This window comes from Eriocheir sinensis, chromosome 14 (assembly GCF_024679095.1).
Source record: "Eriocheir sinensis breed Jianghai 21 chromosome 14, ASM2467909v1, whole genome shotgun sequence".
Lineage (NCBI taxonomy): Eukaryota > Metazoa > Arthropoda > Malacostraca > Decapoda > Varunidae > Eriocheir > Eriocheir sinensis.
Window position 1 is genome coordinate 1,893,270 of NC_066522.1, and position 19,740 is coordinate 1,913,009.

At 43.0% G+C, this 19,740-nt stretch overlaps 1 protein-coding gene across 1 annotated transcript in view; it reads left to right on the forward strand.

The window, feature by feature from the left end:
- Window positions 1-19,740, forward strand: part of LOC126998328 (uncharacterized) — a 113,285-nt gene that overhangs the window by 67,332 nt on the left and 26,213 nt on the right. The window contains exons 5-9 of the mRNA XM_050859815.1: window positions 12,882-13,032; window positions 13,680-13,899; window positions 14,135-14,905; window positions 15,307-15,708; window positions 15,877-16,073. Of these exons, the coding sequence (XP_050715772.1) occupies window positions 12,882-13,032; window positions 13,680-13,899; window positions 14,135-14,905; window positions 15,307-15,708; window positions 15,877-16,073 (1,741 nt within the window). The remainder of the gene's footprint in view (window positions 1-12,881; window positions 13,033-13,679; window positions 13,900-14,134; window positions 14,906-15,306; window positions 15,709-15,876; window positions 16,074-19,740) is intronic.

Sequence of the window (19,740 nt, forward strand, 5' to 3'; positions counted from 1 at the left end):
TTGAGGAGGAGGAGGAGGAGGAAGATTTGTGGGAGAATGATCGTTGAATAGAAATAGCCGCGGTATTGGCTGATGATGATGATGGTGATGGCGGGGGCGGCGTCTAGTGGACAAGGATGAAAGAAACGACGCCAGCTTACGTAAGAACACCACCACCTCTACCCTGGCTGGCTCGGTGTTCTCAAGACGCTTCTGCCTCTCACATCGACTATTTCCAGAAGCCGAAAGGGAGATCAATCGCGCTCAAATGAGAGTTTTTGTAGGTTCATGGCACAGCAGAATGATTAAACTACCAGAAGGGTCATAAAACTACCTCTGCAAATGCCCAAAACTCCCACGAAAGCCTTGTCAAATGTGTGTGCGCTTGGGCTTCGAAATGTTTATAGAATATGGCCCCTGATCCCGTATTCAGAAACTCCTCTCTCCTCGCCTGTTGGAAAAGCCTCTCTTACAAGTTGTTTCGATTTCCGTGGACTGTTGTGTGATGCTAGCGATAGTTTTAGAAGTTGTTTCGATTTCCACGGACTGTTTTGTGATGCTAGCGATAGTTTTAGAAGTTGTTTCGATTTCCACGGACTGTTTTGTGATGCTAGCGATGGTTTTAGAAGTTGTTTCGATTTCCGTAGACTGTTTTGTGATGCTAGCGATGGTTTTAGAAGTTGTTTCGATTTCCGTGGACTGTTTTGTGATGCTAGCGATGGTTTTAGAAGTTGTTTCGATTTCCACGGACTGTTTTGTGAGGCTAGCGATGGTTTTAGAGGTTGTTTCGATTTCCACGGACTGTTTTGTGATGCTAGCGATGGTTTTAGAAGTTGTTTCGATTTCCACGGACTGTTTTGTGATGCTAGCGATGGTTTTAGAAGTTGTTTCGATTTCCACGGACTGTTTTTGTGATGCTAGCGATGGTTTTAGAAGTTGTTTCGATTTCCACGGACTGTTTTGTGATGCTAGCGATGGTTTTAGAAGTTGTTTCGATTTCCGTGGACTGTTTTGTGATGCTAGCGATGGTTTTAGAAGTTGTTTCGATTTCCACGGACTGTTTTGTGATGCTAGCGATGGTTTTAGAGGTTGTTTCGATTTCCACGGACTGTTTTGTGATGCTAGCGATGGTTTTAGAAGTTGTTTCGATTTCCACGGACTGTTTTGTGATGCTAGCGATGGTTTTAGAAGTTGTTTCGATTTCCACGGACTGTTTTTGTGATGCTAGCGATGGTTTTAGAAGTTGTTTCGATATCCACGGACTGTTTTGTGATGCTAGCGATGGTTTTAGAAGTTGTTTCGATTTCCTTGGACTGTTTTGTGATGCTAGCGATGGTTTTAGAAGTTGTTTCGATATCCACGGACTGTTTTGTGATGCTAGCGATAGTTTTAGAAGTTGTTTCGATTTCCGTGGACCGTTTTGTGATGCTAGCGATGGTTTTAGAAGTTGTTTCGATATCCATGGACTGTTTTGTGATGCTAGCGATAGTTTTAGAAGTTGTTTCGATATCCACGGACTGTTTTGTGATGCTAGCGATAGTTTTAGAAGTTGTTTCGATTTCCGTGGACTGTTTTTGTGATGCTAGCGATAGTTTCACATGGCATCAACCTTGGATAGCAAAAATCACCCTTGGAAACGCGGTTAATCTTCTCTGTGGTCTTGGGAAATGGTCGGAATAGGAGCCAGAGGACAGAGATTTGTTGTGGTAGTAGTAGTAGTAGTTGTAGTGGTGATGGTAGTGGGGCGGTGGTGATTGTGGTGGTGAGGGTGGTGGTTATGGTAATGGTGGCAGTGATAGCAGTAATTTTAGTTTCCCCGGATATGCTAAAATTGTCGTGACGGAAGAGAAGTTTTGATTGCGCCATGGATGAGTGAAGGGAAGAAAGGAAGGGTGGATGGATGGATGGATGGAGCAAGGGAGGGAGGGAGGAAGGAATAAAGGGACGGCTGAGGGGGCTGAGTTGCCGGATGAAATGTAAAAGTCAAGAATTCTTTTTATCTGTTTTATATATTGAAAGACACGTAACGGCATCTCTCGTTAACGACCTCCGCCGCCCGGCAAAGTGAAGGTAAAGGGAGCGGCATGAACTAAAGAAGAAAGGAATCGTTGTGTACTGTTGAGAGCGATTCGGCGGAGTAGCAATTAAGGAAAAAGAGAGAGAGGGTGAAAGCCACCCGGGAATTACTCTAGCATTCACTGTCATCGATCCTCCTCCTCCTCCTCCTCCTCCTTTGCCTCCTTGTCTTTTGAGATGGAGAAGGACGAGTTTCTAAAGAGCTATGGAAATGAAAAGGAAGAGAGAAGTGAAAGAGGAGGAAGGGCGTGAATGAGTGGGTGATTTCAGGGAGGGCACCGAAGAAAGAAAGTGTCAGTGAACGGAGGAAGTGGAAGAAAGATGAAGTGGAGAATTAAGTGAAGAAGGAGGAGGAGGAGGAGGTGGGAAAGAAGAGCATCTCGGAGATATCTTAAAGGGAGGGAGGAAGAGACGCCCGCCCAGAAGTGAGCTGAGGGAAAAGAATTTTCAGTACGGGTGGAGCGACATGATTAAATTAGCTGGAATGGGAGTGGAAAAGTGCCTTAAGTTCAAAGAGACGAGGAGGGTACGACGAGTCTTGATCGAGTGAGGCAGGAGTGAGAGGGACGGAAGGTGGAGGAGGAGGAGGAGGAGGAGGAGCGGCTGGAGGAGTGAGAGCAAAGTTTAAGCGAAAATGGAAAGGGATAGAGAGAGGGAGGGAGAGGGAAGCGAGCAAGTTATCTGAGAGAGAGAGAGAGAGAGAGAGCTGCCAGCGGCCAGTCTTGTTGAGAGGACGGAAGGGAAGGAATAGAAGAGAGTAAAACAGATTTAAATTTAGGAAAGAGCGCAAGAAATGAACTTGGGTAAATGGAAAGATAGAGTGAAGTCTGCTCCTTTGTGGATAAAGAAAAAGGAAAAGGAAATAGAAAGGAATTCGAGATTAAAGGAAAAATAAAAGGAGAGGGAAGAATGGAGAAGCGAGAGAGCAGGAGAAAGGAATTTTGAGTTCAAAGTAAATGGGAGTCAAGAGGGAATAGAGAAATGAGTAAAGAGAGAACTGAGGGAGAAGAAAGATGAGGAGAGAATGCAAGGAAGAGAAAAAAAGTAAGGGGAACAATGTGGAGAAAAGCTAGACGGGTGGCAAAGAGAGAGAGAGAGAGAGAGAGAGAGAGAGAGAGAGAGAGAGAGAGAGAGAGAGATTATGACAAAGCGCATGGGGCGAGGAGGAAACACACTAAAAAAAAATATTGGATACAAAAACTGAAGGTGGAGGACGGTGGAAGAAAATTATAGAAGGAATAATTGAAGAGCGGAGGGGAGGGATTGTCTGTCAACCTAGCTAATTGTACCACCCACCACCACCACCACCACGGACCGTCGACTCCCTGGTACTGGTCCTGGTTCTGGTGATGGTAGTGGTTGTGATGATTATGGTGATGATGATGGTAGTGGTTGTGATGATGATGGTGATGATGGTGGTGATTGTGATGATGGTAGTGGTTGTGATGGTGGTGGTGGTTGTGATGATGGTTGTGGTGATGGTGGTGGTTGTGATGATGGTGGTGATGGTGGTGGTGGTGCACGGTCCCCTCTCCTCGTGACTTCATCGATCATGCAAGGCGAACACAATGTCAAAAAGCTTCCAAATCCTGACGTCCGTGGTGCTCTCTCTCTCTCTCTCTCTCTCTCTCTCTCTCTCTCTCTCTGTCCGACTTCCAATTTCCTCTCAACAAAACGCAACTACACACACACACACACACACACACACTCTCTCTCTCTCTCTCTCTCTCTCTCTCTCTCTCTCTCTCTCTCTCTCTCTCTCTCTCTCTCTCTCTCTCTCTCTCTCTCTCTCTCTCTCTCTCTCTCTCACACGTAACGTTGTGATATATTATGTATGTTCTGTTCGGTTTTATCAATGTTACAAGGTATTGGAAACTATTATTTTTTCATATATATATCTATATATATATATATATATATATATATATATATATATATATATATATATATTATGATTATTATTATTATTGGTAGAGGTAGTAGCAGTAATATTTATTGCTAAAATTTCGAATAAATGATTTGTTTTTCCTTTTTCGTCTTTCCGTCGAGCCGTGTGCTCGACTTTTTTTTTTCTTTTTGTTTCGTCCGCGAAGAAGAATGGAAGGAAAAAAAAGCGAGGCGGGCTGCGTGATCAATACCTGCATCTGTTCCTCTTTAGCACACACACACACACACACACACACACACACACACACACACGCTCGAACAAAATAGAGGCTCGGAAGGGAACAATGGAAAGAACAGTGGAGAGGAGTAAGCGGAGTGGCACGGAGGCCTTACGGAGGAGGAGGAGGATCATTCCCCCCTCCCCCCCGCACCCTTCACCAACACAAGTAAGAGGCCAACGCCGCCGCACTCGATAACATTAGCATATACAATGTCTTCCCTTCCCTTCTCTTCCCTTCGCTCTTCCTCCTCATCCTCATCCTCCTCTTCCTCCCCACCTCCTCCTCCAGCTCCTCCTCCTCTTTCTCCTGATGGCACTGTAACCTTTTCAGTTTTTCATCTGTTTCTTTTCTCTTGTTCACGACCTTTATCCGGGTTATGTAATTCTCAAGTTTTCCTCACTGTCTCCATCTATCTTTATTGATATGTACCTGCCTCTTTCTGTATCCTCCTCCTTTTTTCTCCTCCTTTCAGTGTTCCATGTGTTTCTTTTCTCATGTTCACGACCTCTGAGTTATGTAACCTCAAATCTCCTCTCTTTCTTCATCTACCTATATATATTTTTTATCTGAGCTTGCCTATCTCCGTTCCTCCACATCCTTATTCCCATCACCGCCTTTCTTCTCCTCTTCTTTAGTCTTCTTCACGACCTTTACCTGGGTTATGTAATTCTTAAATCTCCTCTTTCTCCATCTATCTATATTTATCTGTACCTGTTTATCTCCATTCATCTACATCTATAGCCGCGTCACCACCCTTCATGTCTTCCTCCTTCTCCTCCTCCTCCTTCAGTAATCCTTCGCCGCCACAAGGAGACAGCGGCTTGAGGCGAGGATCTCACACGTCCTCGCTGAAGGTTCGTGTGTATGTGCGTAGCTCCTCGCCCTCTCGTCCATCTCTCGAGAATACCAAGCCACATGAGACACCAATCTCTCTCTCTCTCTCTCTCTCTCTCTCTCTCTCTCTCTCTCTCTCTCTCTCTCTCTCTCTCTCTCTCTCTCTCTCTCTCTCTCTCTCTCTCTCTTCCTCTTTATCAGTAACTCCGTATCTTCTTCGTTAACTTATCCTCGTCTTGTTTTTTTTTTTTTTACAATATAACTACCACCACTTATATATTCTTTCCTTTCTTCATTCTATCTACGACCGAAACATCACCCCAAAAAATCACCACTGAGTCAGCCGCAGCATTCGTGACCTGCCCTCGTCCCCTCCCCCTCGAGTCGGTGCTGCCTGGCCCGCGGGTTCGTCCTGTCGTGTCCCTCACCCCCTCCCACCCTCCCGCCCGTCCGTGATGCCGTGCCGAGGGGTGGCCGGACGGACGATGGTATCTGCTCCCTGTCGCCGCATAAAAAATGGATTCGAGGGAAGGGAAAAAAGAGAGAAAGAGGAAAAAAAATGGTCACGTTGTTAATGTTGTGGCCAGACCATCCTGTCATTACTTACACTGTAGTAGTTTTGATGTTTTTTTTGTTTTTGTTTTTCTCCTGCAGCTGTTTTTTTCTCTTCTGCAGCTGCTATTACTACTACTACTACTACTACTGTAACTTGATTTTCCTATTCCTTCCCGTCCTACTGAATTTCTTTCTTTCTCTCTCTCTCTCTCTCTCTCTCTCTCTCTCTCTCTCTCTCTCTGCGTGGCGTTTTATCCTGCTTCACCTCCGTCGCATTTTCCGTCCGCCTCGCTTCGTTTCGGCGTCGTCGTGCGTTGCGTCCTCAGCGTTGACTACTAAATGAAAACCTTCCTCCTCGCGGTAAACTATTGCGAGCAGAAATACGTCGATCGCGTGTGCTTTACCTCCCTCACCAATATACTTGTTCTAACGTCTGTGTGTGTGTGTGTGTGTGTGTGTGTGTGTGTGTGTGTGTGTGTGTGTGTGTGTGTGTGTGTGTGTGTGCAGGATTAGGTCAAGTTCGCAGTGTCCAGTACTTTAACAATTTTATCATACAGGTCTTAAAACACACACACACACACACACACACACACACACACACACACACACACACACACACGTTGTAAGTTCAGGAAATCATTCTCTTGATCAATTGAAAACATTCTGCCAAGATTGGACTAAAACCTCCAGACCCAAGATTAGGAAAGGCGTGTTCCGTCGACTCTCTCTCTCTCTCTCTCTCTCTCTCTCTCTCTCTCTCTCTCTCTCTCTCTCTCTCTCTCTCTCTCTCTCTCTCTCTCTCTCTCTCTCTCTCTCTCTCTCTCTCTCTTGTGTGTGTGTCGGAGAGATGAGGAACGACTGATGTGAGTGAATAAGTAAATTAATGTTAGATTCAGAAGAAAAAATGACAATGGTGATGTTTCAATATGACAGGGAAGGGAAAGGAAGGGTGGAGGAGAGAAGAGAAGAGAGGGAGAGAAAATAAAATAGGAAAAGTTTGACCACCACCACTACCACAAGGTTATTGCTCCGTGTATTTCTCTCTCTCTCTCTCTCTCTCTCTCTCTCTCTCTCTCTCTCTCTCTCTCTCTCTCTCTCTCTCTCTCTCTCTCTCTCTCTCTCTCTCTCTCTCGATGAACCACGAGTTGTCATCGAGGCAGCGAAGGGTCGGTGGTTTGAATCTCTCCAGCGCTCTTCTTCCTAAGTCCTCTTTTTCCACCTCCTCCTCCTCCTCCTCCTCCTGTTCTTCAAGATTTTCAGATTTCAGTTCATCTCATCGCTCTTGGTCTTTTCGTCTTCTTCCTCCTCCTCCTCCTCTTCCTCTTCTTGCAGTTCGTCCAAGGTTTTTCGAATTTCCTTCATCCTCGTATAGCTGCTGTGAATGTGTCCCCGTCCGCCTTGACACAGGGTCCTCTTCTCGTCCAGCCCTGCGCTCCCATGCCCTCCTCTCCCCACTCCTCCATCCCTCCATCCGTCAGTTCGCCACACAGTCCAAGGGAAGAAAACGACCTTCATTTTCCTCGGGCCACCACTCGAAACTTGAATTTGCAGTTTATTCTGAAAGTTATTTGCGTCGTTCCCTGAGAAATGTGTGATGCGAGGGCGGCTTATTTTTATCTATTTCCCTTTTCCTCCTAAATCGAGAAAGTCTATCTGGTTGTTGGTATATATACGTCTCCTCTGTGAGTTGAGTTTGCGAGGGTCTACATGGGATGTGTGGGGCTCCGTCTCCCTTCCCTCATTCCTTCCTTTTTCATCTCTTCCTCTCTCCCTTTCTCCCTTACCTTTCTTCTTTGCTATTATAATCCATCTCTTTCTTCTTCCTTCTTCCTTTCCTATGATTCCTTTCTTTCCTTTTTAATCTCTCCCTCCCTGAGTTCACTTCTTTCTTCTTTTCTTCCCTCCCTTCCCCTCTTCTCTCCTATCTTCCTCCCTCGCTGTACGGTGAAAGGAAGAGAGGCGGGAGGGAAGTGGCAGGCCAGAGGGAGGGAGGAATGGAGTGCCGGAGCGTAGTCACCCGAGGCTCTGTGTTGTGGGCTAAGGGAGAGAGAAAAGACTGCACGTTCCCCTTATGGCGGAACAGAAGCCTAAACCTTGTCTCCCCTTACAAGCCGTCTCTTTCAGCCTCTGTCTCCCCACCCCTGCCATTCCAATCTCCCCCTCGCTTCGTCCTCACCAGCTAGCTCCCTTTTCTCCCATCTTGCTTTCCCTTGCCCCCTTCCATCCCGCGCTCCCTCGATACCTCCCTCCCTACCAGCTCTCTTTTCTTTCTTCTAGCTTTCCCCTCTCTCTCTCTCTCTCTCTCTCTCTCTCTCTCTCTCTCTCTCTCTCTCTCTCTCTCTCTCGTTTTCTTCCTATGCCAGTTCCCTTTTCTTCCTTATTAATCCCAGTGCCATTTCTCGTGACCTTAATAGTTCACCCAAACCCCCCCCCCTCCCCCTCTCTCTCTCTCTCTCTCTCTCTCTCTCTCTCTCTCTCTCTCTCTCTCTCTCTCTCTCATCCTTCCCCGCGACACTGGAACTCTCGAACTAAACCGTAAAGCTCGGCGCGTGTGCCCGCCCGGCGGAAGGCGAGGCGACGCCAGGCGATAGCGCAACTCTCGGACAATTTTTATTGCCCAAGTTGGCGGACGCGCAGCACGGCCCAATTGTCTTGCTCAACTTTTGCCATTCTCCGAATTTTCCCTACGTTTGCCCCTGAGATAGTGGAAGATACGAGGCCGGGGGAGAGGGGAAGGAGGAGGAGGAGGAGGAGGAGGAGCGGGTGTGGTGGTGAGTTTGGATAGGGAAAGGAGGGGAAGCTGTACATTGTTTCGATGGAGGATAGAGAGAGAAGCCTTTTGAGTGGGTAGTGGGAAGTTTAGTTAGGAGAAGAAAAAGGAAGAGGAAGAGGAAGAGTTGAGGGTGTACATTGTTGGGGAGAAGCTTTTTGAGAGGATAGTGAAGTACAGCGGGTATGTAGTTAGGAATGGAGTTAGGAGAAAAGGAGGAAGAGGGAGAGGAAGAGTTGAGGGTGCACATTGTTAGGATGGAAGGGTAGGGAATGGGTAGGTTAGAGGGGAGGGTCGGGGTCAAAGGCACAGGGCCCATGTAGTTAATAAGAGAGAAGGAAGAGGGAGTGTTGAAAGGGATGGTTAATGAAGAAGGGGATGGATGGATTTGTGGTGGACGTAAAAATGGCATCTTATTTAGTGTTAAAAGAGGGAGGGAAGGGAGGAGGTAGATGGATGAGATAAGGGAGACGGGGAAGAATAGGGCGCGATTATGAAGAAAGAAACTGATTGTCGTGAAGGGTGAGCGGGAAAGAGGGAGAGAACAGCGAGAGAATAGGGAATGGTGACAGGGGGAGGAGGATGAAGAAGAAGGAATAAAAAGATTGGGTGTGCTTAGAGATTAGGAGCAGGAAAGAGGGGATTAAGGCCGCGCGGAGAATATGAAAAAAGGCAAGTTGAGAGGAGGCAACAGAGGGGGAGAGGGAGAAAGTAGGATTAGGAGAAAGCTATTGTGTGGAAGGACCATTGGTATCACACACACACACACACACACACACACACACACACACACACACACACACACACACACACACACACACACACACACACACACACTACTTTATTCGCAGCTAGATAACCAACAGACCACATAATACAGGATAGTTATCAACCACAAAACATATTCTCTGGTCTTTATCTCTGTAGTGGGAGAATGCAAAGGAGCAAATATTGAATTTAGACTACAGCCAAAACCAAAGTTCCTCCACTGAAATATGAAGGATTGAAAAAAAAACATTATTTTACTCAACCATGATGAAAAAATACAAATATGAAAGTCCGTGTTTTTCTCCGTAAAAGGGAGGGGGGAAAATACGTCGGTATATTAATCTCTGTTCAAAGAAATGAATGTACAAATTAAAAGTGACTGACCATTAATTTATTTACTGGTTTGATTGACTACTTTAAAAAATAATCGGTAGATGGATTAACAAATTATGCAGCTCTGGATTAACAAATTATGCAGCTCTGCGCCGCTTCTTATCGCTCCCTCAAAAAGAAAATCGTAACTTTAAAAACAGCAGCGTCTTTGTTGTAGAATGTTTAGCTTGACTTGTGGTATGTGATTCCTCGCGGTCGTCCTCGTCTTCTTTCTTTCCTCCTCCTCCTCCTCCTCCTCCTCCTCCTCTTCCTCGACCGCCGCCGCCACCTGTTGCCCTCCGCGTGACTTGACTCTCCTCCGCCCCGGCTCCTTCTTTCTTTCCTTTCACTTCTTATTCCTCTTCCGCTCACCCCCGCCTTCATATCCTACATTCTTCCCCTGCTTGCCATTCCTGTATATTCTCTCTCTCTCTCTCTCTCTCTCTCTCTCTCTCTCTCTCTCTCTCTCTCTCTCTCTCTCTCTCAATTGTCTCCCTTGTTGAGATTTTGTTTTTTAAAGCATATTTTGGGGCAGAATGATAATTGTACATTTAATAATAGAAAAAAAAAGTTCTTTCATATCACTGTCGGGTAATCTGATATTGTAATTATTCATGCGGATCCATAGTGTGATAATCCTTTCAGCATTTTTTTTTTCTTCATATAAATATTTTTTTCTATAGTTTCATTCGTTTAAAGTAAGTGTTGAGGCTGAAAAGTGTTGTCAGGTAGCGCCCAAGAAGCTTAACTTGGCGCACTTTTCACGGGGCACCAAAACCTTAATAGCATTTACTTTTAAAGAGCAAAAGTTCTCAGCGTAAGCCTTTTAAACACAACACACACACACACACACACACACACACACACACACACACAGATACGAGAAGTTTTTTTTTTTTTTTTTTGCTTTTTAAATACGAGACATCACAAATTTATTTATACTCCTGTAAAAATTCAGATAGTTTAGTACATCTAGCTAAGAAGTACACACACACACTCGCACGCGCGCGCCTGCACACGTAATACATTGCGTTATGGAGGGCTGCGTTTCGCCTGCTGCTCGAGCGGAAAATTACCCAGCCCGCGAGCCATTTCCGTCTGCGTGCATAAAGTAAGGCGGTGTTTGCACAGAGCGCTGCGTCGACTTTGATGGCAGTCCCTGAACTGCCGCGCGGGACTGGGAAAATATGCATATACATGTACAGCAGAGGCTTTAACGGGTTAACTTGAGGAGGTGTGAAATACGGCTATTTCCACAAGCACTGTTGATGGTAGTAGTAGTAGTAGTAGTAGTAGTAGTAGTAGTAGTAGTAGTAGTAGTAAAAGTAGAGGTGGTAAGAGGAGGAGGAGTTATTGGAATGTAATCACATCGCGTGCGCGTGGAGAGGGACAGGTAAGTAGATTGGACATGTAACTGAGGTGAGGTCGGGGAGGAGAGGACGGGAGGTAGGCAGCAGTAGGAAAGGCGCTCGATGAGGTAGGAGGAAGAGTAGAGGAGGGGGAGGAGAAGCTGCGGCGATGACAGTATGACGAGACGACGTAGGGATAGATAGGGGCGGAGGGAGGAAGGTAGAGAGGGAGGGAAGTGGATGTCCCTCCCCCCGTGCCGGGCCAGAACGGAAGGTATCTATTACGTGGAGGAAATTAGCCTCGAGCCGCAAGTCTCCCCACTCACGCGCCGGTGATGGAGGTGGTGGTGGTGATGACGGCGGTGCTGTTGGTGGTGGTAGAAGTGGTGATGACAATGGTGTTGGTGGTGGTGGAAGTGGCGGTGGTTACTTACGGGTTTAGTTGTTGTTGTAGGCTGGCACGGGTATAGGATTGTGGGTGTGGGTGTGGGTGCGGGTGTGTGTGTGTGACGTCGATATTTGAAAATGAAGTGATATTCTTTTCCATTCCTAATCTGGATATTCTGGATCATCTGTTTCCTCACTCTTCTGTTATACCTATTTACTTTCATTCATTCAATCAGTCACTCATTGATCGATTTCCGTTTATCTCTCTTCCTTCCTTTATTTAGTAATTTATTCATTCACTTCCATCTGACCGTTCCTATTCCAAGCTTCCTCTTCTCCTTTGCTTATATCTACCTGTGTCCACTTTCCTAAAAAATAAACGAACTTGTAAATACTTCCACGTAATCGGCAAATTACATTATCCTTCGGATCTCCGAACAAAAACGAAAAGGAGATATCGTCCATTTCCTCGTTCGAGCTTTTTTAATGAGATTTTCCCCCATCATTTTTTTTGTCTAGATTCTTAAGCCGTCACTTCGTTATTCCTTTACTCTTTTGCATCCTTTACTCCGTTCCCCCTGTCCGTTCCTTCCCTCCCTTTCTCCCTCCCTGCCTTCCTTCCTTCCTGTAGGCTTTGCTACGGCTTTACTAAGTTCTGCCTCCTACTTTAATAAGTTTGGGCCTAAGCTATGAAGTTCAGACCTTAGCATACAAGTTCACGTTTAGCTCTTTTGTGCCCCCCCCCCCCTCCCTTTCTGGGAAAATCTCTCTCTCTCTCTCTCTCTCTCTCTCTCTCTCTCTCTCTCTCTCTCTCTCTCTCTCTCTCTCTCTCTCTCTCTCTCTCTCTCTCTCTCTCTCTCTCTCTCAATAAATAAATTAATAAATATGTCGTTATTTTGTGGAGTGTAAAATGAATGAATTTACAAACCACCCCAGTAACACCACAACCACCAACCATGAGTAACTTGAAGATGAAAATGTTATATAACTCCTTATCAGGAGAGAGAGAGAGAGAGAGAGAGAGAGAGAGAGAGAGAGAGAGGATGGGGGGGACTTCGGATACACTACCTCAAGGTTGTAAGATCTGTCCATTTCAAGAGTCCTTTTTGACAGCTTGAATGTTTCCTCTTCTGACTTTTTAATTGTTCCGTTGCTTTACCGCGTAATTTACTCTAAATATGTAAATAAGCACATCAGTGAGTCCGGTTGGTCAATGTCCCGATCAACCCAGTAGCTTACACATGTGTTTAACAGGAATGACTCGTGAGACACACACAAACTCCTTTATGTCCTGGCTCTCCTACACCCGTGATATACATAGCCATTCCCTCTAGCCACGGTAAAATAATAATTACACAAGAAAGAAATGAAACTGGGATGGATTAGAATATATATATATATATATATATATATATATATATATATATATATATATATATATATATATATATATATATATATATATATATTGAATAATCACCTAGCCAACTTTGCCCTAACTAGGCATAACTTGCCATACTTTTTTTTTATGTGTGTGTGTGTATTATGAGCATAAGCTTCGATTTTTCTGATTCGGTTCATCTTTCTTGTGCTTCATCTCCATTTCTTCTCTCCACGCCCCAGTGCGCCGCACGGGCAGCCTGCCGGACCTGGGCTGCCGCGCCCACCGCTGGGAGGAGTGCGCCGCCGCGTCACCTGGGGCTGAGCGTGTCACCGAGACGCTCCGGAACACCCTAGGGGACGCCAGCAACGACTCCACCATCATGCGGTCTGAGTAAGTACTGGCTGACAGCATCTCTGTTAGGGAGGTGATGTCGGGTTTGTCTATAAACTCGACATTAGCTTCGGAAATATACCCTGGCCTTGCCCCTCTCTGGACACCAAACAAACGCTCCCTCCAAGCCAGGTTGCATGTCCCTGGTGCTCACGGGGGCGGAGTGGTGCTGGTGAGTGTTGGGCAGGCACGGGCTGGGCTTGTTTTCGATGTGAGAGTTGGCTACAGTAAGAGAGACGGGTGAGGCAGACTCGGGTGGGTGGAGGGAGGGCAAGGACTTAGAGGCTCCAGTGTATGGTTCAGTCTCTGCAACACTATTGTTACCGTACACTAAACTGATCTCAGAGACCCGCTCCCTCCTCCATAGCTATGTCAGGCTGGTCAGTACCCTTGAGGCATTTCGCCCCACACCAAATGGCACGTGAAAGTAATTTATAAAATAAATTACTTTGTTCAGTTTCATAACTGTTGGTTAATCATTCATGTTCATGCTAGGTTGTTAATAAATAGTTTGGCATTTGTAAGTTTTAATGATTTTTTTTGTGTGTGTGTTTTGTGAGAGTTTTTGTAACATTTATTTATAGTATACAATAGAATGAAAAAAACATAATAATATATCTAATCCACTTCTAATTTCTTATTCACAGTAACAGTGAAGAAATATTTGTAACTGAGGAGAGTCAGGTCAGTGTCATCCTCTTTGGACAGTTGACATCCACAGGGACCCACAACCCAGTGCTGGTACTTTACATGGACCTGCTCTCCACCAACCAGAACTACATCCTCTACCTCAACACCTACAACCCCATCACCAACAACACAGGCCGTGCCAAACAGCTCATCAAATTCTCTCCTGCCCCCACACTGGTGAGTGGCTGGCTTGCCTCCTTAAAATTTATATAATAGAATTATTCCTCTGCACGTATATTGGAAACTTTATTTGGTTAAAAACTTAAAGCTAGTCAGGCCTAGGTTAAGTTTGCCCTTTCTTTTGGCATATGAAAAACATTGTTGTATATGTAGAGTATATTGGAATTATTTTGTTGTTGCAATCCAGAATTAAACTCAATCCTGATTATATCCATTTTTTCTTCTTTCACAGGAAAATTGCCAAGTGATCCCACTCTCTAAAACCAAAAGATCATACTTCCGTGCCTCATGTAGTGATGTGAAAGGTCATTTCTACCCAGTGGTGCTTCAGTGGAGCTACCACTTCCTGTGGCTGGGGGCCAAAACTATCTTTTATCATGGAGCAAGAACCTCATTTGACTTCACTCTCCCACCAGGCCTAGAGGCATATGATTACAAAGTGTACATATCAGTTAAGGCCATTGATGGAAAAGGAGTATCTTTCAGATATTCAGATTTACCACCAATCAAAGTTGTGCCCAGATCAGACAGTGGAGACGGTGTCCTGTCAATCTTCCAAGAAATCTCCACTATAGAGAATGAAAGTCCTCCTCTCTTACTGCAGCAGGTGCGCTCCTTGGCATGGGAACTCAACATTCTCCGGCCATCGGCTATAACACAGACTGTTGTAGACAACATCCTGACCATCCTCTTTTACAGTACAAGCTGCAAAGACATGCTGGGAGTACCTACTGGTTCTCCAGTTTCCAGTCATACGTCATCTTCAGATTACTTTGTTAAAATTAACTTTTTGAAGTCATGTGCTCGAGATCACTTGGCAGAAAAGGTGGTGAGCAATCCAATGAGAGATGAACTAGAAGTTATTCAGGCCCTGACAGCCCTCCAAATAATTATTGATGCAAATGAAAACATTTCCAGTACAACATATTTGCGAGTTTTGTCTGCCATGAACATTGCTGCTGAAAGAATGTGGTTCAGCTATTTTGCTCAAGTCAGAACTGAGGTATGAATGTTTTCTTTTCTTTATTATCCTCAAAATAAGTTTGAATATGTCAGCTGTTTTTCAATCGCAGTTGACAGTTTTTAGTTGCTTTCTTGTGTCAGTCACAACCTTAATTGTCTTTTCTCAAATCTTTGTCTGTGCCTACTCTTCTGAAGCATGACATGTAAAAATAATTGGTAAAAGAAAAAAATCCCTTGAATTTTCAGCTAGAAAAGCTCTAAATGCTACTCTATGTTAGTCTATCTTTCAAAGGCTTAGGTTACAAAAGATTTTTTTTGTTTTTTTTTGTGGATATGTACTGATTAAAAGTTATATTTCAAATTTAGTACTTTATCTAAAGATGAGTGATATTACTAATCATATTCATCACAATCTGATTCAAACTTTTATACCATTTTCAGGCAGCAGAGGAATATTTCATTCTTTCTTCGGCCATGTTAGACAAGCAAACAGAGATGTATGACTGGAACAGCACATCTATTGATCTGATCACCAACATCATCACTCAGCTGCTGGACATCATGGAGATAGAGACCAGTGCCAGGTTTCGGGAGGAGAAGCCTCTTGTTTGGTACACAGATACCCTTACCTTCTATGGCTACTGGGCTGAGTCTTTGAACATCAACAAATGGAACAACACTGTGCCTTTCTTGTTTGAGTCTGGCAGTGTCTTCTTTGGGGTAACCCTTGTCCAGGCTCTGGTGCACACAGTGTCTCCATTCAACCTTCCTGTGGACCCAATTACCTCTGAAGTGGTCTACCTTGCCATTTACATGCCTTCGTATATCAACCGTAAAGTTGAGGTAACATCAATGCTTCATTGTCCTTTTTAGTATAATGTGTAGCATTGGGATATGAAAGGCTGAACTGCTTCATATGATTACATTTAAGACTCTTCATCACATTGATTTTTCAACAACCACTGTTGATATAAATTTCAAGCCTTTTAATGAGCATATCTATCCCTTCAGGTAACGCTTAGGCACTCTGTCAAGAGGTCAGGAATAGACTTTGACTTCCGGCGTGATGGTGTACTCTCCCCAGAGTCCCTCAGCGTCTATGAGTTTGAAGTGCAGTGTGACCAACAACCGCTGGTCTTTAACGTGCTCCTCGAAGTGACCAGAGTCCTAAATTCCCAGTACCCAGTGGCAGCAGTGGTGCTTATATGGTAAGATAGAGAGATATTACTTCTTAGGCCTTTGTATTGTTATCATCATCATAATACAGTAACATTGTACACATCCCTTCACTCCTTACAAGTATGTTAAAACCTAGATCTTCATATACAAATCATATATCATTAGGTACTCAGTTCTATCTTACCTACTTCTTATGTGTTGACACTAGTTTTTTATTGATTTTATATATATATATATATATATATATATATATATATATATATATATATATATATATATATATATATATATATATATATATATATATATATATATATTTTTTTTTGTGTGTGTGTGTGTGTGTGTGTGTGTGTGTGTGTGTGTGTGTCTGATTTTCTACCATTTGGTCCAAGACCTCCACATTCTGTTCACTGCTGAAGATATTACATGCATTGGTGATGCCAATTGAGGATCTTCCTATCAAGAACTGAAAATCTGCAGTGGCCTAGCCTCCTGGAACCTTGCCCAGCCATGTATTACAAGTCGTTGAGCAAAGCTTCAGGGGGTTTAGGAGGCTGTAACATACCTCAGGTTGAAAACTTGTCTTATAATGGAGGACAAAGCCTAATATAACTGATTTAAGAATACAGACATTGTAAAGTGCATTCATCAGCTTACACTAGAATTGTGCCACATTTGCATATTTACCAGAAAAGTGGTCAAGATGCAGAAAAAATGCAATAAACACTCGACATGAACCTTGATCCAGCTTGACATAGCCTGACCATCCCCCACCTGAGACTTGCTTTGGACCTTTGTTCGCTTTATTAGGTGAGCAAAGTTTCAGGTGTGTGGAGGTCAGGCACATTCTCCATCAAGACTCCGTGGCCCCAGGGACAACATGACTCATTGAAAGAAATTGGACTATGGTGGAAGAGCAAGAGAATGGAAGCATGTGGAGAGACACAGTGCCATCATCTGCCTTTTAAATGGTTCAAATGAGTGAACCTGTACAGAGTGTGACATTGCTTCTATCAGGAGTGGCCTGTGATTAGCACCATTGTGTGGACAGAGTCAGGCTACCTACCTAGTAAATAAGGGTGAATGCTAGCTGTTCTTTGGGCATGTTTTGCTGAATATAGGGTTATGTTCTGTGTTGAACTGCAGTAATAGAGTAAGAAGTGGCTTCACTCGTGATGAATTTCCCATGAGCGAGCAAGAAGACGGGAATAGGAGGCAAAACTCCAAGGGAAAGCTGGCAACAACTCTCAGATGTGTTGAATTATTATTTTTTTCGTTAGAATGTATGGTGACCCTTAATTAGAATAGATTCTTGGTTTATGGAAGTGGGAAAATGTATGTTGTTCATGGAGATATTAAGTAATGTATCAGTTAGTACCTCCAAATTTAGGTATAAAGATAGCAAATAATGGTGTTCTTAAATCCTTATAGGTCAAGCACATGATTCACAATGTTCATGCAGTATTTGTATGCATTGGCACTTGTATGAGTAGAAATCCTATAGAGGGAGAGATAATATACTGCTTGTACCAGAAGCTATATGAGCACGATTGTGCAGCCTACTTTGAAGTGGAGATTCTTTTAGACATCACTATTTCAAGTTCTGTAAATTTGTTCAGAAGACAAATATATAAACAATGTTAAAAGACAGATAACATATCAATACATTTCTGAGGAGACCCTCTTCCTATTACTCTTGAACACAAACTTTTTGGAGGCTCCTTAGAATGTTTCGCCTATACCTATTATTGTAATATTGAAATTTTAAGAACTTGAAAGTTTGATGAAATTTGGAAGAAGGGTTTTTGAGGAAACTTTTTTTTTTCTTAGGAAAAACGTCATTATTCTATGAAACACTCCTCCTTTATTTTCGGTAGTACGCCTTTGACTGCTGATCCACAAAATATTTATACCCTTAGCTACAATTCGCCCTTAAAACATCTGGACTATGTATCATCATTTTCATGAACAAAAATATATACTTCAAAGAATTTTTTTCACCTCATTACAAAGAAAAAATATATATAAAATCATGACTAAAAGAGATATCTTAAATGTTTTACAGACGAAACATTTGTTTTTTCCTTAGCTTACCTACATATGATACCATCACTTTTATCATAGGTTAGAAACTTAGGGAGGAGTGTTTCTTTAAACACCAAAAACGTCTTGATAAAATGTCCGTTTTCTCAGACACCGCCCAATGGGGGGAGCAGCACACAAGTAAGCGCTCTTGTCAAAGGATGATGCCATTTCAGGAGCAGTGATATATTTTTAGAGAAACATCACAAAAATGAAGCAAACAAAAGCCTATATAGCGTGTGATGGTATAAACAAAGCCATAAAACTCGGGTATGAAGAGAGAAGACTACTTAGATACCCTGATTTTTTTTTCTTTTTTTTTTCGGGAAATTTCACAGAATATGGAGAAATGATACAGGACTCTTTGGTAATTTTTTTTCAAAAAGTGATATCTTCAAAGTTTTCAGATTTTACAAGCGGAGAGTCCTCTTAAAGGGGAGGTAGATAGTCTGACAGCTAAATTGGTATCTGGTGGTGAGTATGGCAACAATTATCATCCCATGGACCAAAGCATTGAGTGTTGTCACATCCTCCCTCCCTTGTCGTTACGTGGTGACCCTTAATTAGAATAGATTCTTGGTTTATGGAAGTGGGAAAATGTATGTTGTTCATGGAGATATTAAGTAATGTATCAGTTAGTTACCTCCAAATTTAGGTATAAAGATAGCAAATAATGGTGTTCTTAAATCCTTATAGGTCAAGCACATGATTCACAATGTTCATGCAGTATTTGTATGCATTGGCACTTGTATGAGTAGAAATCCTATAGAGGGAGAGATAATATACTGCTTGTACCAGAAGCTATATGAGCACGATTGTGCAGCCTACTTTGAAGTGGAGATTCTTTTAGACATCACTATTTCAAGTTCTGTAAATTTGTTCAGAAGACAAATATATAAACAATGTTAAAAGACAGATAACATATCAATACATTTCTGAGGAGACCCTCTTCCTATTACTCTTGAACACAAACTTTTTGGAGGCTCCTTAGAATGTTTCGCCTATACCTATTATTGTAATATTGAAACTTTAAGAACCTTAAAGTTTGATGAAATTTGAAAGTGGTGTTTTTGAGAAAACCATTTTTTTCTTAGGAAAAACGTCATCATTCTATGAAACACTTCTCTTTTATTTTCGGTATTGCGTCTTTGACTAGTGTCCACAAAATATTTATTCACATTACTACAATTCGTCCGTAAAACATTTGGAATATGTATCATCATTTTCATGAAAAAAATATATACTTCAAAGAATTTTTTTCACCTCATTACAAAGAAAAAATATATATAAAATCATGACTAAAAGAGATATCTTAAATGTTTTACAGACGAAACATTTGTTTTTTCCTTAGCTTACCTACATATGATACCATCACTTTTATCATAGGTTAGAAACTTAGGGAGGAGTGTTTCTTTAAACACCAAAAACGTCTTGATAAAACGTCCGTTTTCTCAGACACCGCCCAATGGGGGGAGCAGCACACAAGTAAGCGCTCTTGTCAAAGGATGATGCCATTTCAGGAGCAGTGATATATTTTTAGAGAAACATCACAAAAATGAAGCAAACAAAAGCCTATATAGCGTGTGATGGTATAAACAAAGCCATAAAACTCGG